The following is a 23,807-nucleotide window of genomic DNA, read 5'->3' as shown; positions in this document are numbered from 1 at the left end:
GACTATAAACATGTCAAACAGAAGCCTACGATTTAGGCTAATTCTTTTCCTTAAATAAAAGTATTGTGAATGTGAAATGTGATAGATAAGATACACAGGTGGGTCATAATGTGTTACATTTCCACACGATACTTTAAGGAGGTCTCTGCCCCTTACTGTAATCGTCATGTAGTAGACTGCAGCCAGCAGTATGTTTCTAGAACAAACGGTCGGTGATTCCGTGGTGTACATTGACATCTGGTGGAGAACTTGAGTAACACTTAATAACCATCCATAAACATGTTGATAAAAACTAAATGGGACACATTTAATATCAAGGTGAGAAACTCTTTCACCCACCAAGCAACAGCTTACATTAGGGCAAGCACTAAAAAAGAAAACACAATGGCAAATGTTTCTTAATTAATCTTTTTTTGTATTCCCTTGTGGACACAACTGAACATAAATATTGAAACAAATAAAGGTGGATTGCATAATGTAAAATCCACAGGGACGATACGAAAGTAACATTCATGACTTTGCAAATTGGGAGTTCAGAAGGAGAGCTAAAAATGCATTGTCAGTAGAAACATAAATAGCCTACAAGGCAGAAACATGCTGATTAACTTTCATGTTGAACAAATGTCAACAGGCATATGTTCTGTTGTGTTACTTGTGCCAGACAGGAAACACAACTGTTGATCCCTAAAGCTCTGCTTTTGGACAAAATTATACAAAGACAGCATAACCCATGTACACTGTATATTCCCATATTCCCAATTAGAGTTGCAACTAACAATTAAATGAAATGGCGATTAATATTTTTATTATTTTCTCGATTAATCGATCTGTTGGTGAAAAATGTCTATCATTGTTTCCCTAATCCCACGATGACGTCCTTGAATTTCTTGTTTTTTCCACAAAGATATTCAGGTTACTGTCATTGAAAGGGGTAAAGAAACTATAAGAAAATATTCACATTTAAGAAGATTGAATCAGAGAAATGTGACCTTTTTCTTTTAAGAAAATTACTAAAACCGATTATGAAGATAGTTGGCGAATAATTTAATGGTTGACAAGTAACTAGTATTCCCAAAGCAGGTATAGAAGACTCACTTTTAGAGCTAGGTGCAAATAAACATGCCAACATAAAATAAATATATAAAATAATGTACTTCATCTTAATCTTTTGTTCTTAAACTACCAGTATGTTTGCTTGTTTTTTTTAATGGGATCTGATGTCAAACACAATCCAAATGCATCTTCTCTTTGCATGGGGTTTTCACTTTCATGATGTTGCTGTTTGCACACTACAGGATGAGACTAGATATGATCATAAGTCCACATGTAGAGGAGGAATTTTAGGGTTTTACACTAAAGGATGAACATGAAAACATTGAGCACCAAAAGTATAAACACAGGGCACGTGCCTGAGTTTGTGGAGTAAAATGACTGCATTGCATACTGATAATCATGACGACTACACTGAAATGTATTGAGTTATAAGCTGGAAGACTTAATATTTCCATACCAAGAGCCACACTCTTCCTGAATACAGCATCATTCATGCAGATGCTGTGTAGGGCACTTTGTACATTTAGCTGTCTCACACAGAGTACAATGCTCCTCTTTGATTTGGTCATATTAAGATGATAAGAGGAATGTTCAGAGTAACCACTTGTATTGAGGTAAACACACAGTTATGAAATTATTCTTTTCATAAAGGCTCATCAAAATATTATAAATCTTTCTCATTTGATAAAGGTGTACAGCCCTACAAAATATTCATTTAACAGAGATGGTTTAAACAGAGAAAAAGATAACAGTAACATGAATTTAAAAATCATCTTTTGGCGCATTAATCATTCAAAACAACACACACACACACACACACACACACACACACACACACACACACACACACACACACACACACACACACACACACACACACACACACACACACACACACACACACACAATCCTAATAACTTCAAAGACAGCTTCTCTCTTTGGAAGTCAAAATATAAGCGCCGGAACAAGAAAACTTCTGGAACAACAGACGAAGATACGACAGCTACAAATGTTAGGGAAACACTTGAACACAGATAAACTACTTCTTCTGTTAAAATATAAATATTGTTGAGAGTTGTGAGCCCTCTTGTGTGGTATCTGTAAGGTTCAGTTTAAGATGAAATACCCACACAAACGGTAGTAAACAGGAGTTTTTAAGCTCTCCCACAACATGCACTCTTGCAACAGTTTTTACTGTTTAGTGTTGCTTTGAGCACCTATTACTTATACATAAATCTTAGGCTGATAGCTCATAATTCATATGTCTTAGTGAGCCAAAGGACCCAAGCTTCAGTGACTGTAGAATAAATCTTTAAAGACTCTGGATGGCAGCATCAGATAGATGCTTGTAGATCCCATGTAGAAGATTGGAGTCATGCTCAGGAACTCTGTCATCCTCACTCTCTATTGTACACTGTCCTTTACAGTACACATGTGTGAAACAGCTGTTGTCTGCTACGCAGATGAAAGGGTCTAAGTCCGGAGGGGTAGCCAGCGTCCGAGCCCTTCAAAGAACCTCCGCACGTTCATGACGTAGAAGTCGATGTTGTGAGTGAAGTCGGTGCAAATGTTGGAGTAAGTGTCCACCAGCGTGCAGTAGAGGGCGGTCCCGCCTATGCTGATCACCACGGTAACCAGACACAGCAGCAGCAGGATAAGGCAGGAATCTCCACCTACCTCATCTGCAAGAAAGAAAGGGACAAATATAATGCGCTGATCTTGGACCTTGGTTGCATTTTGATAGAAATGTTTACATTACAGATTGAAGCTGCACCTTGCTCAATGCCGTCCTCTGGCTCGCTGAAGCGAACTTTGCGTTTGGAGTTCTGTTTAGTAACAATGTCGCTTTCGGGAGGTAATCCATCCAGTGATGCTCTCCTCCTCTTCAGAATGGAGACTAGTCCATCTGGAGAGCAACTCTGGAGGAGACAGAAACAAGAGAAATGACCACTAATGTTTTCCTCTTGTTACCTCCAAGGAGGTTATTTTTTCAGTTCAGTTTGATTGTCAGCAGTATTACGGAAAAACTGCTGTCCCGATTTTAATGAAACTTTGTAGAATGGTGTAGCTTGGGCCAAGGAAGGCCCGATGGAGTTTTGGAGCGGATTGACCGGAGAGATCTGCACTCTCTGAGTGCTCTTATAGTTTTATGTTTGGTTCTGTTGGTACAACAGGGCAACAGACACAATCAGCATACACATTGTAAACAAGCAGACAGTTTAGCCAGATTAGCTGCCACCATTTTTTGGGAGGTAAAATGTGATAGTGAGCACACCCATAATGTGTGTAATAAAAGCCCAGTAAATGCAACTATGGTAAGTATGGTAGGTGAAGGAAGTTGATGTGTAAAGTGTGATGAATGTTTATAACATACAGTTCGGTTAATCATTTTTCATTTATTGGTCGTCTTAAGTATTGCTTAAATATAAATCTGACTAACTTGAGAGTTTCTTAAAACCTGTACTGTCATCTGAATGCTCATACCCTGTTGGACCTTTTTTTATGCAATGCCCTAATTGCAATAAACTATAGTTATCCAGAGCGACTTATAGTGAACAAACTACAGGGACAGTCCCCCTGGAGCAACTCGGGGTTAGGTGCCTTGCTCAGGGCCACAATTGGCGTTGATTTACATATTTATTGTTGTCATATATTGTAGTGCAATGTCCACATTTTTATTTTAACTTCTCTATGTTTATATATACTGAAAAAAAAATGTTTTATGTTGTTATATTCTAAAATGGAGCAATTGTAACCCATTGAAATCCAATTTGTCCTTATGATTCAATTAAGTATTTCTGATTCTGATTCCGATTTATTTGGCATGTCCAAAAACTGTAGTTCTCAAAGGGAAAATCTACAAAAAATAAACATTGAATAAACAATAAATTGAGTTATCAAAAAAAAGTTAACAAACTTATAGTCGATTGTAAGAATAGGAACACAAACCGAGCCTTATGATGTACTAGTGGTTTGAGACTCATGTAACCTAGAACAGCTTGTTTTAAATAAGGACAGTAAAACCACAGAATATAATACATGAAATACATATCCAAGCATAAACAGTGGTAGGGAATGAACAGGCTCCATCAGCAGACTAATGTGAAACCTACTGTGTGTTTTGTATTAGTCAACAGACGACCAGCAGCATTTTAGATGAATTGGAGCTGAGCCACAGGAACCTGGCTGAGGCAAGTAAACACAGAGCTGCAGAGGTACAGGTGCAACAACACAGAAGCACACATGATTCTCTGTACTGGAGAGACACAGCAAGCCCAAATAATGTAACAGTTGTGACTGTGCAAGCTCAATACTCCATACTGAATACAGAGATATATTTCTGACATTGCACTCATTACTATGCATTGCATTAAGAATATTTGGCTGATATTTAAACTGCAGTCACACTGTACAGCCAGCAGAGGTAGTAATGAGAGTAATTCTTACCCACCCTAATGAAAACCTTTTGACCTGATCATAATCTCTAACAAACCACAGAGCAGAAACCAGAACACACAGCACGGTCATATGCTGGCAACTGAAGTGGAGTCATTTCTCAAACTGCCAGCCTCATCTGCTGCCATCATGTACAGGTCAATTACTTACTGAGGTCAGTGGGTCGATAATAGCATGGCTGATATTGCCGTGGTCATCACATTGAGTCAAGTCTGTGCAGACGCACATTAGTATTTCATGTTTGACTTGTTCGATTCTGTAGCTCAAGTCCCATTCAAATCAGGATTTTCTGTGTAACCACTGTGGAAATTGTGATGTTAAAGAGAAATACTGCAAGTTTTGTTTGATAAAACTGTGAAAACTGTGGCGCTCCTCTATAGAGAATTGTTCAGGTAAAGATAAAAGTGTGAGAGTGTATGGTTGGGGTTTAAATGATTTTGAATTTAAACATTCTATGATTAGAAACAATTTCAGATTCATTGTCTATGGGGCAGCTCCAAATGTGACATAGTACGACAACATTTATGCAGTGGTGGAATGAAACTAAGTACACACCTAAATAAAAAGTCAAAGTATAAATTTGAGGTACTTGTACTTTACTATATTTTATTTCCATGCCACTTTATACTTCTACGCCACAAGATTTCACAAATGAAGATGTTTTACATGCAAAACATATGAACAGCCTCTAAAATAGCATGTTTTGTTATAAATTAAATTACCCAAAAGTTCACACAAGTACAGTTGAAACAAATAATCAATAAACTGATCAGTAAAGAATTAATTGGAAACGATTTGGTCATTTGTCATGTAAAACATTTCAATTGCGAAGATTTGCTGCTTTTCCTTTTAATAATTATATATATATATCATATATGATATATATATATATATATATATATATATATATATATATATATATATATATATCATATATTATATATATCATATATTATATATATATATATCATATATTATATATATCATATATTATATATATATATATATATATTTACTTTCATTTTTATTTTATTTTATTTTATGTTGTGGAGGTCTGTACTGTTGCGAATATGTCATTTTGGACCATTCGATTCCATCGATTAATGGAGACAATAATCAGCATTTCAATCCATAATGAAAATAATCATTAGTTAATATTTCAAAATTACTCCACTTCAACCAACTACAACAGTAAAATGCTGCTTTAACATTAATGCATGAGTCATAATAAGTTAATGATTTAATATATAATAGTATAACATTGTCCTGATTATACTTATATTCTCTTACTTAAGTAACATTTTGAATGCAGGGATTTAACTTGTAGTGAAGTGTTTTCAAGGTGTGTTATTAGTACCTTTACTTAAGTAAAAGGTTTGAATCCTTCCTCCACCTCCGGCTTTAGGATACAGTAGATGTGCTCATGTTTACAGTTCCACATTACCACTTGAACTGGCTCATAAGTAACATTCAGGAATGTTTTTACAGTGATGAAACTAAGTTTCTATATTAGATATTAAATACAAATGTTTTTTTGTGCATATGTGATTCAGATCTGTTTTTTTTTTTAATCTTTTTAATTCTGATTTGGTCCACTTTCATTTGATGCAGGTCAGATTTTTTGCAATGAGTCATATCGGAATTTCAGGTGACTTTTATGTCACTCTAGATCGATATAGACACAATTGGAAATGGAGGATTTTTTTATCCTATCTTTATGGTCACACACATCACACAGCACAGTACAGCAAACACAGTGACATTTAGACTCCTAGAATCCTGGTATTAGGAGCAGAAGGCAGCTATTATATTATCAGCGCCCGGGGAGTAGTGTCGGGGTCCAATGCCTTGCTAAAGGACACCTCGGCAGAGCCCAGGAAGTGAATTTGAACCTATCAAAGGGACTTGAGCCAATGACCCTCTGGTTCCCAAGCCAAGTATCTACGGCCTGAGCTACTGACGCCCAATACTGGGCTGGTATGCGTGACTTGGTAAATACAAAAATGGACTTTTTAAAATGTTGAATGAGTGAAGCAATTCATGTCACAATCCCACCAATCCTGGCTCCGCATCCTCACTCACCCCTCTTTCTCAACTCTGTAAGGCTATACTTACACAGCAGGACTTTGAGTTAAATGCTAACACATCTTAGTTTAGCGTATTAGCATGCTAACATTTGTTAATTTGCACTTGCAAACTGAAGTGTGAAGCTGTACTTTATTTAGCTAAACGGTCACATCGGCATGCTAACATGCTCACCATGTCAATGCCACCATGTTGATGTTGTCATTTACAGGGAGCTGGCAAATAGCTACTAGTATTCACCATAAAATGTGTTAAAAGAATAATTTTGACAAAAGGTGGTATGAGTTAGTGGTAGTGGTGTGGATACATGAGCATTAGCAGGAGCTATGAGTCCTGTAACTGATGATCTCTCGGGTCACACAGAAATGAACAGCAGCAAACAGAATCGAACTCACAGAAACATTTGAAGCCGCAAAACATCATAAAAAATGACTCATCCACAAGCAGAAGAACACATCTTTACAATATTTATAATGCTCTGTTTGTGCTTTAATTCCATGCTGTTTGAAAGTACACAGCATGGGTTTTTCACATATGGCACTATCAGCAAAGTGATCTATTACTGTATACAGGCCATGAACTGATGCTGCAATCTGCTGCTCAGTTTTGCTCAGCAGCTCACTGTTGTGGCTGGCTGAGGACTTAATGAGCAGTGAGCCAACAGACTAAATGGCTTGTTTTCAAGAGAGATACTGTGGCTTCACATGTTTCTGTCAGCTTAACCCTGTTTGCTAGTGGTTCATTTGAGTCAGGAAAGCCACCAGCTGGCCAGGAGGTCTCAAGATACAAGTCCTGTATAATGATATACAGGACTAATGATATACAGGACTAATAATATACAGGACTAATTACTATGGCCTGAAGATACTGGATTTTTGAGGAGATGTGGATATTTGAGAGTTGAAAACCATACACCGGCTGATATATACATACAGTATATATACAGTATGTATGGAGAATCCCAATTTTGGCCAAAATTGTGGCCAAGATATTTACCGAGCCGGACATTTACAGTTAAAAAATAAACAGGTAAATGGATGACAAACTATATAATGAATTTGAAATAAAGATAAAGTAATTCCAAAAAAATAAAAGTAAATTGTAAATTGTAAATAAGTAAATGTGTTGCTGTAATAGAAATTAGGATGAAATCATTAGTTTATTGAGGAATGTTTAATCAAGTTGTAAATTATAATTCAGTATATAATTGCAAAATTATCAAATCAAAATGTGATTGAGTGCTGCCCTTTAATTTAAGAAATTAAAATTTTCAGCAGGATGGAGGGAAGAATCATGTCAAAACAAGACGTAAGCTACGTTCACACTGCAGGCAAAAATGGCCCAAATGTGATTTTTCTGTCAGAGCACACGTGACTCAGATATGTTTGTTTTTTCATCTTTTCAATGCAGCTCTGATTATTTTTTGCACTGCTACCTCAGTCTGAACAGTCCTATTGGAATTTCATGTGACTTTTATGTCACTCTCGTCCCTCTATGACTATATCGTCACAATTCTGGGCTGGAAGGCGTCACTTGGTAAACACAAACATGGATTTTTAAAATGTTTGGATGACAGTGAAGCCATTCATGTCACGATCCCACCACTCCTGCCTCTGCATCCACACACACACACATCCGAATAGAAGTAGCTGTCATTGCTCAACAAGTTGAAAAAGTGGCTCTCAAACATGTGTTTGGCATCATTCATGTTTTTTATCATGTGATTCTGGCTAACTGACATTCATTTATTCCAGCACTGAACATTGCTGTTACTTATTTTCTGAATTAGCTGTCTGGTGACAAATTGTGTTTCTGATAAAGTTACTGAAAGGGGAGAAATGTTAATTTCCTTTGTAAAAAAGCCAACTCCCAAACAATAATGAGATGTCACTCAACTACTTTAATTTCAAAATAAAAGAGTCCCACCCATGCCCCACCCAGTCTATCCTCCACTGGATTACATAACAGCCATGATCCTGCCCCCATCAATGCGAAGCCTGTACTGCTTGTTTGGAATATCTAAGATTTCATTTCCAACTCCAGGAAGAATCAGGCCCTCTCAGCTCAGCATTTGAGCCAGAACATAATGTCTTGGCTCAGGCCCCAGCTCAGTAATTTAGCACATTTGGCAGGGTAAACATCCCAAGTGTAAAGGCCACACCTGTGAACATGGGTGGAGGTTTTTTTGAACATAGAGACGTTGGCGATGATCTCACCAAGGGAACACAGAGATCAATTATGGGAGTGTCCCAGCAAAGACAAAGAGCTGTGGGTCAGAGAATAGAACTTATAGAAATGCAGTCTTACTTTCTGCAGGCAGAAAGCATAATAGACAGTAAAATCAGGAGAGATCGGAGAGAGGAAGGAAGGAAGGATAGATGCATGCAGGAGATAATACAAGGATGGTGAGGAAAAGGGAAAGAAGGCAAGAAGGAAAGAATCAACAGAGGGATACAGGGCATGAAAATATATGTATACCCCTCCTATATCATCCAACCCGTTCTCACTCCCAACTGGTCAAATACAGCAGCTTGGTCAGTGGCCCTAAAGGCATTAAACTATGGCGCTCCACAAATCTCTTTAGCGTCAGTTTTACTTGTACAGGGCTGCCTCTAATAGCCGTAGTAATTATGATGGGAGTAAAGGAGGAAATCAGGCGATATACAAACAAACACAGGAATGTCACCCATGAGGCCACTGTTTTTTGTCCGGAGTGAAACCAAAACCAAGGGGTCCTGACCAAGCGTTCGTGCGTGACGTGAACGTGTTGATTCATCACAGCATCTCTTTTATACGTGAGTTCTGTGACAATCTGCTTTACCATATAAAGATGCATCTCTCTAGTAATAGTTATCAGATGTAAAGGAAGACAAACAGAGTATGATATGTGTGATAAAAAGAGTATTCATACCCCCTCTGTGTGGGACAGCTTGGCCAGGTCCTTGTCTGAAGCCTGGGGGACTCCTGTTGGCCACTCCACCTTCACCTCCTCCTCTGGCGTCTCCTCACACGGCTCCTCCTCTTCCTCTTCTACTTCCTGTCCCTCCTCATACAGCTCTTCTTCTTCTCTTTCCTCCTCTTCACCTCCCTCCTGATGGCCTGTCTGTGGCAAGGGAAGCTCTGAGTCTGAGTTCATGCTTTGCTCTCGTTCTTCATCCTGGTGTGTTGTTTCAGGCTTGTTGACTTGCATTTGAGAGAAACAAGGGAGATTGAATATTGATTTTGAAATATGACTTAAACCTTACTGTATGTGAACTTAATGGTGTATTAATACAGAGGTAGCTTAATGTGTATTAGAGTGGATTAGAAGGTCATGACGCTAACTCTACAAGGCTTAAAGGAGGTCATTCTGAAAAAACGTGCCAGAGTTTACACTGTCTAAGTTAAGAAGTAAAGTAATAATAAACAGTGCACTTTCCATTCTTCATTTGTGTTACAGTCCTGCTCACAAACAAGTCAAAATTGTTTATAAGTGGTGACAAGCTTAGAAATGGTTGTGTTACGCAGTCTGTGTGTGTGGATGTGTCTATATTGATTATGAGCTGGAATTGGATAGATGTTTTGGACTTGCACAAAACTGTTATTAAACATTTTATACAGAGATACAGTATATTTGATTTGTTTGTTGACTGTTTGCAGTACTTGCTTTTATCTTTTACTTTTTATTTATTTTTATATTATGCACCAAACACATTCATTGTATGTGAAAACTTACTTGGCTATAAACCTATTTGTGATTCTGATTCTGAGGTCTAGTCCACACATACACAGGTATTTTTAAAAAGATAGTTTTTTGGCCTTTCATCTACATGCAAAGGGCATTTTAGGTCACTCAAAACTGAGCTTTTGTAAAACTCGTTTCAGGTTAAAGATTTTCAGAATTTTGTGCAATGGTGTGCAATGGCACACTGAAATGTCTTAACAACTATTGGATGGATTGCCATGTCATTTTGTACAGATATTCATGTCCCGGATGATGGATCGTATTGACTTTGGTCATCCATTGACTTTTTTTTGTGCCATCAGAAGGTTGACATTTTCTTTGTTTTTTATATAAAAGTCTGCTCAACTGTAAAATGGATTGCCATGAGATTTAGTACACATTCATGATGAATTGTAATTACTTTGGTGATCCTCTGACCTTCCAGAAAGCGCCATCAAGTCAAAAATGTAATTTGTCCAGTGCTTTGGTTTAAGCCTCAGCTGCACTTTGTCAGTGCTAATTAGCAAATGTTAGCATGCTAACAAAGTAAGATGGTGAACATAGGCTACTAATGCTTAACAGGTAGGCTACAATATGTAGCCTACCTGTTAAGCATTAGTAGCCTATGTTAGCATTGTCAATGTGAGAATGTTAGCAGGCAGTTAGCATTTAGCTTAAAGCAGAGCTGTTACTGTATTAACAGTAAAACATGTTTACCTTTATCATGACAGGGTTGTAGTGTCTCGTCCTTGCCCTGAATGTCTTTCAGTGTTGCATTCAGCGTGTTCTGTTGAATCAAACATTGCTTATAATAATGTATCATGTAGGAAAAGTCTGAAGAGCGATACATAAATGGAAGGTTTAAAAGTCTTACCTGTTCCACACTGATGGATGGTCTGAGTGATGCCACAATGAGGAAAACAGATAGAGACAGAGGGAAATCCCAGATGGGGAATGACCAGACAGACAGCAGGAGAAAGAGAGAGGCAAAAAGAGTTAGAGAGAGGCCAGACAAGGTTAATGGTGTTCCCTAATATATTAAAAAGCTAAAATATTCTTCAAGCCTTTCCAGCAGGATATGGCTTATGTTCTCCAAAATCAAATCCACCTGTATCAAATGACTTTGGGCAATAACATACCAAAAGAGTCACAGGATAGGTGGGACACAACAGCGTCTGGCATGCAGACATGCTGTAGGCCTATTTGTCTGTGTTTTATTGAAATCACTGTCCTGCGGAAGTCTTTTCTGCCCTGTCAGAAATATAGATTTTTCCAAACGATTCCCAAGTGTGTCTGTATCCTCAGTGTATCTTCATGCATTATCAATGTGTTGGACTCATCAGTCTTTCCACACGGGAGACGATGGTAGAGGTCAATTACAGCAAAGCAAAACGGGCACTAAAAGGTTTCTGTTTGACAGTGATGAAGGTAATGGGAGGAAATGGAATGAGAGGAATCTAGTAGAGCTGTTTATAGTATAAGTTTGTGCTGTCTGTGTTTGTACTGAGGTGTGGGAAACATCAAAGACATAACTTTACAACATACATGTTTAATGACAAAGAAATGCTGGAGAGTGTGGAGAGCTTTTTGCACTGTGTAGTATTATGTAGCTGATCTCAAGATAAAAAGGCAGTTTATAATTCCAAGTATCCTCCCATGTATATCTTTGCTTCAGATTGCCAACATTTTATCTGATACATGTTGTGTTGACGTGTTGTGGTATACCGGAGGTGTGTCTTGCAGAGCTCGCTCAGGGTCTCGATGTGTTTCTGACTCATGCCGTCCGTGTCTGCAGGCAAACTGCTTTCATCGTTCTTCTTCTTCTCTCTCCACTGGCCCTCTGGGAACAGTGTGCACACAAAATAAATACACATTAGCCAATAATTATTGCTTTAAATTGCACAGACTTTACATTCAGGTTTTGGATCACAGATAAAAATGTATTGACAGAAATGCAAGCAGTACCCCAGTTCTCCTGCAGGGCAGCGAGGTTGGAGAGCAGACGTTCATGGTAGAGCTTCTCCAGTTTCAGGAACTGAATAGCCCATTGGTCTGATAGCATCATTAGTTAAAGACACCAACTGAGACTTTCAATCTAAAGTCTTTACTAAACATTACAGTTTTAGTCACTTTGTTATTTTACTGTTTTATTCCACAAAGTCTGTTGTTTCTGTAAAACAGGCTTTTCCACCAGCAGCCATATAGTACAAAAACAGGGAAAGTCACTTCCTTAAGATGAATGAATGAATTATAAAATAAGTTAAGACATAAGATACACAATCTCCACACAAGACTTCCTCTTCCATGCTCCTGTCATTGTTTACAGTCCGATTAGCAACTTGAGACACAAGAATGAAGTTGGAGTTGAAAGACAACGTCTACCACCGGATTGTATATATGTCTGTTTATCTAAGATCGTCAGACGATAGCCGATGGGTTCCGAGATGATTCCACACACAAGACCTTTTTCCAACCAAAAAGGAAGCAAGGCAGCAGAGAAATATAATTCTAGAGTATATTAATATATAAAACATACATAAAGAATGTAGTTTGGGATTTGTTACTTTAGTAAAGTGCTTCATACGTTTACATTTGACATTTTGGGGCATTCAATGGATCCTCTTCGATTCAGACTAAGCTAGCCTTGGTGCTGTGATAATAGATCAAACTAAATGTTTCTGTGTACATGTTCAAATTATGACCGATTTCTGCATGGATAATGATCATGATGAATTCATCACAAGATCACAAACAATCCTCCCTCCCCATACATTAACCTTTCTCAGTTTTCTCTCTTCTCTCATACATAAACATGCAAACACACAGTGTTCTTCTTGCAGCAAGAGAGGCGGACAGCTGTTGCCAGACCAACAGCACAAACAGAGGAGGAGGAAACTACTTCAGCAAGCCTTCAGTGCTTTCAGCCAAATGGGGAACACCCAGTTACTGAGAGACAAATGAACAGACAGAAAACAACAACAATGAGACAGCCAATGGCGTGCCTGACAAAAAGATAGACAACACGAGAAAAAGATGAATGACAGAAATGTTTTGCAGACACATTTAGTTTTTTAATTTTCATTGCTTATTTCCTATTTTGTATATGTAAATATTATTACTTTTGTTCCTTTAGGGTCACATGTTGGCCTTCATGGGACCAACACAGGCATTTAATGAAAGAAATTATAAAAGCCCCAAATCTGCTCCGCATGAGAACTATAGGTAATTATATTGAAGTGCTTCCTCCATAGAGTGTCCATAGAATACACTTTTTATGCCATGTGCCAGTCTGGCTTAGTTGTGACTCAGCTGGAAAATACTAGTGACTGGCATATGCCACAATTAAAAACAGAAACAAATGAGGAAACTAAAGAGGTCACTGTGCAATTGAAAGGATACAGTCCTCTTTGAGCGAGTAGGCCTCTGCGATCTGAAAACAAAAGAGAATTGATTAAACAGGAGGGACAGTACGTTGATTCACATATAAGTCTACACTTACAGTATACAGAATAGTCCATAGTCTTACTCTATGAAACAAGTCATGTGACAACGTTTTAGTGTGAAACATCGCCATTAAACCATTAAGCATCAAAGTACATGGTGACCTTGTCAAATGTGATGTTGTCAAACTCTGAATAAGGCTGTTCTACCAAATGTAGATGTTTTTGTTTGAAATTCACCAAATTCCTTCAAAGATGAAGATCACATGACAGAGTCATGGAGACACCCTGTGAGACGTGAAGTCACATGCATCTAATTATGCTCCATAAGCTTTTTTTTCCCATCTACTTTATACCTTCCTCTCCACAACCAGTCAACTACATGACTTAGTAAATCTAGAGATGGGGAACTTTCACCTCCTCAGACATTTGTCTGTAACTCCATGATACCAGGTGGGCTGCAACTAATAATTATTTTCATTATCAATTAATCTGCTGACTATTGTTTGTTTCATTTGTGTTATTGTGTGACTTTAGTGAATCCGAACAAATCCCTTAAAACACCAAAGTCACACAATAACACAAACAAACTAAGTGATCGATGCAGCGGTAGACCAGCAACTTCCATGTTCTGAGAGGTAAAATCACTGTTTTTGTCAATGAAGTCTGGTGCTTTGAAGCGAGCAAAGATAACAGGTCCAAAAAATATTCTAAATATAACGTGCACCTACACTGATATTGATTTGTTTTAGGTGGCTAAAATACATTTTGCTGCTCCCCCTGTCCACAGCAGTACTTTGCTTTGCTTCCGTGTCGTAACTCCTGTCTGCTTCTCCAAACCGGGGGATTGTCGACCCCCATCTGACTATGGATAAATACTTCATACAACGCCACTTCAAATAATCAGAACCATCAATTGAAGGCTTTAATATGTCACAGGTTGTGAAAAATGCTCATTATAATTTCCCAGAGCAGAACACTACCTATTCAGTTTGTTTGATCAGTCTTGAACACCAAGATGTTAAATGTACTATCATATATGCATCAAGAAAAGCTTTAATCATAATTCTTGAAAACCTGGAGCTAGAAAATGATCAATTATTATAGTTTAGTTTCAGTTTTATTTGCACAATTCAAAATACACAGACATACTGTCCATAACAAAGATACCCAAAGCAGTGCAGGGAGAGGCAGAAAACCCACTGGGCTTATGTGAAGCCTCCACATAAATAATGTTTAAACTTCAGAATGTTATAGAGAACACAATATTAATATACAAAAAACAATATGACAACATAATAGTGATGTCAAGACATAAAAATCATCATCGATTAATTTTCTTTCTATTGTGTCAGTACTTCTATGAACGTGTATCTGTCAGTGTCTGTCAGGTGATCAATGACCTGTTACCTTCAGGCTTTGTGAGAAAACAGAACATTTATTCACTCAGTAAGAAGACTGTTCGGCCAAATTCCAGATTGAGTTTCGGATGCATTAAGTTTTATTTGAGTGTTTATATGAATAATACTTATTAAAACAAACATGTTTAACATGGACAATAATGACGTTTTCTCTCTATGTGTATGACACCTGTGACGGCCTCAGAGGTAACCCTGTCCTGTACTTCCCATGTTGTGTGCTTCACCTGTGTTTCAGGAGGTTGATTGGTGGAGCTGAGACCTCGTCATCTCCTCATCACTGATTCAGCACACCTGAGCAGGCTGGGATCAGGCTATAAAGAGATCTGCAAGATCTTCTCTGTCTCTTCCCTCTGGCCTGCTGCCTGCTATTTGTATTGTATTGTATTGTATTGTATTGTATTGTATTGTATTGTATTGTATTGTATTGTATTGTATTGTATTGTATTGTATTGTATTGTACTTGTGATTTGTGTATAATTTACTTAAATTAAACCATATAGAAAAGCTATTTGATTGTGTGGTCTCCCTCCTTGTCACCTCCTCTCGAGCCAGGTTGTGACACACCCTGTATGTTTGTTGGAACAGACTTATTTCACAGACTAGGCATGGACAGATTATAAAACATAGACCCGTGAGCACAGACATGTAAAATATCTTTAGTATTTACCAAATGAATTTAGGCCAGGAAATATTTGGTACACAAGTAATAGCAGGTGTTAGCAGATATGACCAAATATGGACCTTCATGTCTGACAGAGTATGAGAGACACTGACCATGTTTCTGCTAAAAGTCAGCCGACACACTGAACGTAATCATCTGTAGAGTGTAGCGTAACTCACACTAAATTCCTTGTAATTGGAGTGTATTTATAACAAAATGATAACTCTGATCATGTGTGACTCTTACAGTAACATGTCGTGTAACTGCCAAATTAATATGAACCTGATTGCACTGCATTGCCTCTCCTTTCGTTTCTTGTAAACAGCCTTTGTTCTTTGATTACTGGAGCTGGCAGTGAAGCAAAGTAAACTACAAGCTGCTCGAGTTGCTGGAATAGCTCGGACAAATTGCTCTTATTGTCTAAGTGTTGTTCGGAGATTGTGGTCTGCAAAGTATTAAACGAGATAAAAACACTTTTTTTTGCTGTGATCCTTTACACGCAGAGACTGAGCCATACTATATCTATCACACTTCTAATTAGCATGTTTGTTTGAACCCTATAATTGTGGTCTGAGGGAGTGGAATATTAGACATATGAACAATAGAGTACAGGTTGTCAGTTCACATCCCTACACCTGCATTGTAGAACAGTGGCATACATTTTATTTTCTGCTTCAGTAACTACTTCTGATGTCTCCTTGAGCAATGAATGTTCAGACGGCTGACCTTTTTAAATGAAAACTAAGCTATCTCAGTGCATCTGCATGTTGGTGAAATCTAACAAGCTATTTTGATACTTTGAGAAACACCAGCTCAGGGATTTGTTATATTTGTCCCAGCTAACTGAGAAAACAGATCATTTGAAATCAGGTCACACAGAAGGACTGCCACATACACACGCATACTATAGATGTAAGCATACAGAGACTCACAAACACATGTGTAGGCATACACACCCACACACAAAGCCATTCTGTCTCACTCAATAAAGACACACATTCCCTCTTGGTTTGGGAGAAAAACCTCCCGCTTTCTGTCGAACATTCACCTCCACACAGAGAGAGACACACCTGGTGCAGGGAGTGTGGCAGCAGTGTGTCGTCACTGTTTTCTCTGAGGGACTGCAGGGAGGCCAGCAGCTCTGGGCTCGGCCCCGGCAGTTCATCTCTGGAGACGCTTCCTAGAAACATACAACACAAACAAATTTGTTGATGTCTAAATTCTGATCACAGTAACGTTGCTGCTGTGTTTCTGTGTCATCAATAAGTGATACAAATGTTAACTTTATGGTAGGAAAACATATATTCTGACTACATTATTACTTAAAGGGACACGTCACCTATTTAAAGGGGCAACAGACAGCTTTTTAACTTTTGCCCCTCTAGCGTTTCCAACTGGTATAATTGTTGGTGCCAGTGTGGCAAAGACAACGTGATCGCTTTCCGTTTTCCACAGAGCTACAAACAACACAGCTGAGCAACAGAGACGATCTACTTGTTCATATATTTTTAGCAACATGGCTACCGCTAGCAGCCAATGATAAAGGCAAAGTAAACCACCCAGTTGTATTAATAAGGAGGTAGGTTTTGTTACTTACTGATGTAGCTTAATAGAAAGAATGTTTGTTATCACTCCCCTTCTTTGCCTTCTTTGCCTCCTCCGTCAACAGGGCTTTTTTCCCGAATAGAGTTTCCACAGTTAACGTTACTCTGGTTGTTTTACTGTCCACATTCCTGCTTCTGTAGCTATTTTTTTGGCTTGTAAGCTATTTTATTTACTTGCCTCTGAGAGAAATAATATCTGGTAAGCAGTGATGCAGTGTATATGTCTAAGGCTTTTATTGTGAAAGGAAGGAGTGTAGCTGTAATGCGCTGCCGTTGACTATGTGGGAGCAATAAAGAGTCTTTGTTCAGAGTACGAGGCCTCCGTGTTATTATTTTTATTACTTTTAAAAGTATAGGCACAACCAATCTAGACACTAATGGTTTCATTCTTCTACAGACATTGTGCAATTAACATTTACTTCATAATGATAAGTTAAAAGTTGTCATTTGCTACTTTAACACATAAGAGTCAGTTTACTCGTCTAGAGGAATACTAGTCCCCCTGTAAAAGCAGGTGTATATTATCCTCAGGGACTTTGGAGGAGCTTTGACAGGTCTAAGAAAATAACCCTGATGATTTCATTTTGATGTCATCAGGGTGAAACGATCTTGGAGACTACAAATGTATGAAAGTTTGTGTTAAAAACTGGAGGTGAGTTTAAAAGACTCGAACACTTACCAGGCGTTAAAGGACTAACAAAAAGATGCTATATGTTGCATAATGTGAAAAGGATCCAGAATTTTTTGGAACTTGATCTACATTAGGTACTAAAAGTTAGGATATCTTAGTATCTCCATATCTGGGGCATACATTTTGATCATTCTTTTTGAATCTGTCTTTTGCAGATTATAAAGGGCAATAAATCACTGAAGTATTACACTGTATATAATTAGTTCAGTGTTTTCATTTTCATTAAAACCAGCTACATCTCACCTTAGCTTGAAAGAAGTAGTTCAACTTTTTGGGACATACACTTTTTGCTTCCTTGCTGATAGTTAGATGAGAAAACCGATACCACTCTCTAGATATGAAGCGAGCATCAAAGAGCAAGTGAAATTAGTTTAGCATAAAGCATGCAAAGAGGGGGCTAACAACCAGCCTGGCTCAGTCCAAAGGCATCGCAGGACAAATTCTTGGCCAGGCACTTTCACTTCCTGAATTCTCCCCTGGTTACTGGCAACCTCACTGTGACGACAAGGCTCCAGGCAGTGCATGGACAAGAAATAGCCTTTTCTTTCATTTGTTATGTTGATTAGCATCTCCTGGCTCTAGCTCAAGGGACAACTTAGAAAGTGAAGCTGATGCAGAAGTGTCTTAGACGTTCATTTTTTTTAATGGTCTATGAGAAAATGACTGTAATTCTCACTTGATTTATTACCTCAGTTAACATTTTCCATAATGAGATTAATGCCTCAATTGCTAGTTTGATGTCTTCTTCAATACAACGTGATGTTCATTTTGTAAATTATGGTCACATTTAGAGTAAAATAGACGGTAAAGCAGGGTATACTTTCGGGCGTGGCTACCTTGTGATTGACAAGTCGCTAGCACAGCGTCGCAACCACGGCGTGTGTCATAGCAGCACCAGAAAACGTGTTTGAGGCTAAAGCTACCTGACAAACGGGTTGTTACCACAGCAGGTTGCCATCGGTGACAGCCTGTCAGCCCCTCACCTGCAACCATTACTGTGACAATTAGTCGCTATTAACTGCAGCTGTATAGCGCAACTCTTACGTAACATAGCTCCATCTGTATAGTACATTGCAAACATCCAAGAGTATTGGCCGTGGCTTCCTTACAGATTAGTATCATCCTGATCATCTTAAGTTCTGTTTTTCTGCCACAATACAGTATTGTGGGAAACTGTGGTCCACAGATGGGTGATAAGCTTTGAGACTCTGAAAAGCTTTCAATCAGCAGCGCTCTGCAGAATATCGTGTGGTATCGTTCTAATATCTCTATGCTATCAGTCAAGGGCCATTTAAAGTAATAAGTCTTTGAGAGGCATTGTAATGAATGAGTTTTTGAATAGTATATTTTCTAGTGTCATATATATCATTCACATTAGCTGATACTGCAGGAAAAACAACATTCCCTGAGGCGTACAAACATAAAAATCACACAGCAGTTATATATATTAGATCCAAACCAGAAAGAAAAAAAAGTACCTGTGGCACTGTTGAGGCACACCCCTTCCTCTTTCTGCGTCGTCCCAGTGTCGGGACCTTTCGGCGGGATGGCGTTCTTGTTACCCATCACCTCCGTCACTGCAGCGATCTTATCCTCCAAGTTGAAGTTCTCCAAAAGCTCCTATGAGACCCTCCAGTAGGCTGTGTCTGGGTCTCTTGTTTCGGGCCCTCACTGGAAAAACATGAATTTTCTCTGACTTTTATCAGTGCGCTTCCTTTGAGTGAGATAAGAAAATCGCTTGTGAAAGTTTGTGCTGCCCAGGTTTGGTTTGTTATCACTCGTGACGGAGCATGTGATTTAATCCTCCATTGCTTCTCCTGGGTGGTCAAGCAGGGGGAGATTTGAAATGTCCACCATAGTCTATCAAGGCTGGGCAGTGGAGGATGATGCTCTTAGATCTTGTAGACTTTCTTTCTCCTACATGCAGAATTCAGTGCAAATGCTCCCTTCCGTGTCCACAGCGAGCTGTCAAAAAAAGAGATGTATTTTATAAAGAGAACATAATATATGCTTCATAAAGTATGTTCGAGGAGAGGACTCGTAAACAGAGAAAGAAGAGAGAGCTGACTGCAAAGAGAAGCAGTTTCTGGTGAAATGGCAGTTATGTCATTGACTGAAAGGGTTGTCTTTGTGTCTAAACCATAACTGCCCATTGAGGCATGGCAGAGTGCTCTATTCTGAATAACTCCTGGGTTGAAACTAACTTCATAGTAATCTGTGGAGTAGAATAATTAGCAAAGAGTATGTTACAGTGCAGACAGACAGCACACTGTAAAGCCTGCTATCAATAATCCATTCTTACACTTTGTTCTACCAGACAGTGAGGTTTAGAAGTGAGGGTCAACATTTTTCCTGCATTTATTGAAACATCATGTAGTGTTTTTCAACTCAGTCTGGGCACCAAGGAGACTGAGTATTCTATTTATTCGTTTAAATAACTCAGGCATTTGTCAATGTGATTTATGTTAATGACATACATTTGCCCTTTTAATAGATGCCGCCTGCAACCAACAAGCCCAACAGTCCACAGATATGCTAGCAGCTCTGTGAGGCTGTACAAGCAGGGCTTTGAGCTGAATGCTAACACCGGCATGTTAACATGCCTACAATGAAAATTCTGAAATGCTGATGTTCATGTTCAATGTTTACTATGTTTCACCATTTTAGTTTAGTGTGCTAACATTTGCTAACAAATTAAGTTGAGAACAATGCAACCTGTCATAAGTTTTGTAGGCAGGTAGTCTTCTCTTCTCTCTTTCAACCCCAAGGCACCTCATCATATATTGCATGAAGTAGATAAGATAAGATACAGATAAGGTAAGGAAGGATTTAGTTTCCTGCCTACAGGCAGTACACTAGAGTTTACTTGTGGCTGTTGACAAAAGGTCGACATTATCAGGATCAATGACCTTTCACAGGGCAGTCACTTGAACCTTTAACCAGTTCTGTTACTGTAAATAGTATCGAGACATAAAAAAAAGAACAAAGTTTTGAGTAGGAGTAGTATGTAGTATGTAGTATGTAGTCCATTGCATTATGACTTCAAAGACGGTTCCCTGTTTTTACTCTACAGGTGAACAGCTGCGTCCATCTGTCTTAGCCTCCCCAGTGGGAACCGTTTTATACACTAGCTCCTCTTCAAGTTTGCAAAAACCATGGCTTCCTCTCTCAATTGGTAGAGGTTGGATAGACAATGGCTGACATGCTGTGGATAAAAATATTTCCGCCTTGAGAAACCTACATTTTCAGCCTGAGTGGTCTGAGGGCATGAGAGCTTCTGTGATACTATGTGTTCACACAGCATGTTAGCAGTCATGTGAACATTGTGAATTCTGCAACATGGAATGTGACACAAAGTACAAACGCTGGGAGCGGAGACTGACTCATAGGATGCCTAGTATAAAATTAAGAACGATGTAGGGTAGGCTTAAGATGGAAATCTGTGTAAATGTAACTAAAACACGCTGAGACAGTTCTGGGTTTGCTTTTACATTGTCAGTATGAATTGCTACATACACTTTTCTGTTTTAGGCCCTTTACCTTTTTCTAAATCAATACTTGGTAAACATCTAGATTCATACAAGTAGCTTTTTTCAGCCTATTTTCTACAAATTACATATACTTCACATTACTTCAATGTACTACTTCCCTTCAAGCAGTGGTCTCCATTCCTGTATGACTGCAATATGCAGAGACTTGCAGAGAAGGGATAGCTTGACATTACATTTAGTCTCTTTCTTGCAGAGAGTTAGGTGAGAAGATGCTGCTCTCATGTCTGAAGACCAGGGGATGGTTAGCTTAGCATAAAATAAAGACGGGAAACAGTAGGAAACAGCTAGCCTGTCTCTGTACAAGAATAACCCGCCGCTGCACAGCCAGCTCAGACATAGTCTCGGTAAGGACCTAACCACCCCATAGAACCGCAACTTGTAATTCTCGCTCTCAGTAGGCTGCAGATCTCCACCAGGTGTGTCTCCCTGTCGCCTCCCAAACAAAGAAGAGTTGAATCTCACTCAATTGTCCCTCCCGGCTCCATTACAGGCAGGATGGCACAAAGATAACAAAAACAGGAATTTATTCATCTCATGTTGTGTTTAACTTTAGTGGATCATTATCGGGTATGGAATTAATCTGCAGATGATCCGGTTTAAATTAGACCAAACCTTTCTATGGATTTCAGTTTTTGAGCCACAACAAAGGCCAAAAAGTACAACAGACTCGGTACGTGTGTGAACAAAAGAATTTCGGCTAATGGGTCCAGTAGTATGTGAGATTAGCTGCGAACAGACAGACAGTTTCACACACATGCACATGTAACCTGGATTTTAGTGAGTCTGGTGCTGGTTTGAGGATTTTCAACAGAGCCAGTAGCGGTTTCCAGTATATATGCTAAGCTAATTGGATACTGGCTTCAGTACAGATATAAGCGTGGTATTGATCTTTGTACAAGTATAGTTCCAAAAATGTCTATTCCTTCAAAACGTGCTTGTCCATCATGTTTTCTTTCATTCTTTATTAATTGGTTTGATAAATCTTCACTACTGTACATAACCACATGACATTAACTGAGTCAAAAATAAAAGCAGACAGTGGTTCCCCATGATGGATAACCTTACACAAGTTTCAAATCTTACATTTTGTTTCAAACTGCAGTGAACTAAGTAAAAACACTGGCTTCCTTGAAGGTACTTTCAGTCAGAAATATTCCTTGAAAATGGTGAGCAATAATATGGTCATTTATATAGGCCTATGTTAATTATTCCTAACGTAAATACGCTATCTTCCTATAGCCATTACTGTGTGTCTATTGTAGCTCACAGAGTGCTTTTACTCACACCGCCCATCATTTAGATACACACTCACTGCTGTGAAAAACATAAAGAGCTTTTTGTTGCTGCCATTGTTTCTCCAGATGACTGCCTTGTGGTTCACTCCCTGTCAATAAAAAACATTTTCGCACAAGTGGGTGGCGGAGTTTGAGTGCGTGCGTGTGCACGTGTCTGCTTTAGGCAAAGTGAACATGTGCATGTAGGGGAGTGCGTGCAGCTGACGCTTTCGTGCACTATGCAACCTCGCGCTCAATTAAAGGTTATTTTGCTTACATGTGTGTGTTTTTCATCATAGACTAGCCTATTCATCACATTGACAATAACGATAAAAAAAAAAAAAGATGTTGAAATAAATAAATAAACACCAAAGCATCTATAAGTAAGCTATCGAGTTTGTTATCCTGTTATTTTGCTGCGACATCCATCTTAAATCCAAATTCTATGGTTATTATAGTTCCTTCTGGTACGGCAGAATAATATCCAAACCTCTCGGTAGCATATGTCATGTAAATTGACATCCCATAATTTTACGGAACACACAACACAGAACAAACTGCAGTAGGATGGAGAGATGCACTCACCGCTGGATGATGTCTCACAGTTGGTCGTCTGAACATCAACGCCCTGAAACAGCGTCGTGCTGTGTGTCCCTCTCCGTGTCGGCCCACAGCAGGATCCACATTAACCTCACTCTGTCATCTGTCCGTCTCCGACACTCTCTCATACTTCTTGTTTACTGTCCAATCCGGGGATTTTTCATCTTCCCCTCATTGCAAAATATACATTCTAACATGCCATGTCTCTTTATTTAGTTCACTGTGTGGCGGAGGCTGCCATCTTCTGGCAGATGTGTCACACTGGCTG

At 38.8% G+C, this 23,807-nt stretch overlaps 1 protein-coding gene across 1 annotated transcript; it reads right to left on the bottom strand.

The window, feature by feature from the left end:
- Positions 1 to 286: 286 nt before the first annotated feature.
- cnstb (consortin, connexin sorting protein b) lies at positions 287 to 23,807 on the bottom strand. Its single transcript, XM_029425943.1, has 11 exons — positions 23,525 to 23,807; positions 19,593 to 20,079; positions 16,890 to 16,999; positions 13,697 to 13,727; positions 12,263 to 12,349; positions 12,023 to 12,137; positions 11,172 to 11,193; positions 11,015 to 11,084; positions 9,506 to 9,777; positions 2,828 to 2,972; positions 287 to 2,735 (listed from the first exon to the last, which is right to left on the bottom strand). Exons 2-11 carry the CDS (start codon positions 19,678 to 19,680, stop codon positions 2,527 to 2,529), a joined length of 1,149 nt encoding a protein of 382 aa, XP_029281803.1. The 5' UTR covers positions 19,681 to 20,079; positions 23,525 to 23,807; the 3' UTR covers positions 287 to 2,526.

Source organism: Cottoperca gobio, chromosome 24 (assembly GCF_900634415.1).
Source record: "Cottoperca gobio chromosome 24, fCotGob3.1, whole genome shotgun sequence".
NCBI lineage: Eukaryota > Metazoa > Chordata > Actinopteri > Perciformes > Bovichtidae > Cottoperca > Cottoperca gobio.
The sequence above is the reverse complement of the archived record's forward strand: the minus strand, read 5'-3'. Positions and strand labels throughout refer to the sequence as shown.

Coding starts and splice junctions, on each gene's coding strand:
- cnstb (XM_029425943.1), bottom strand. CDS start 19,680: ATGGGTAACAAGAACGCCATCCCGCCGAAAGGTCCCGACACTGGGACG. Junction 13,728..16,889: donor TGCCACACTCCCTGCACCAG/GTGTGTCTCTCT, acceptor TTTTGTTTTCAG/ATCGCAGAGGCCTACTCGCT. Junction 9,778..11,014: donor ACAACCCTGTCATGATAAAG/GTAAACATGTTT, acceptor CTCAAATGCAAG/TCAACAAGCCTGAAACAACA.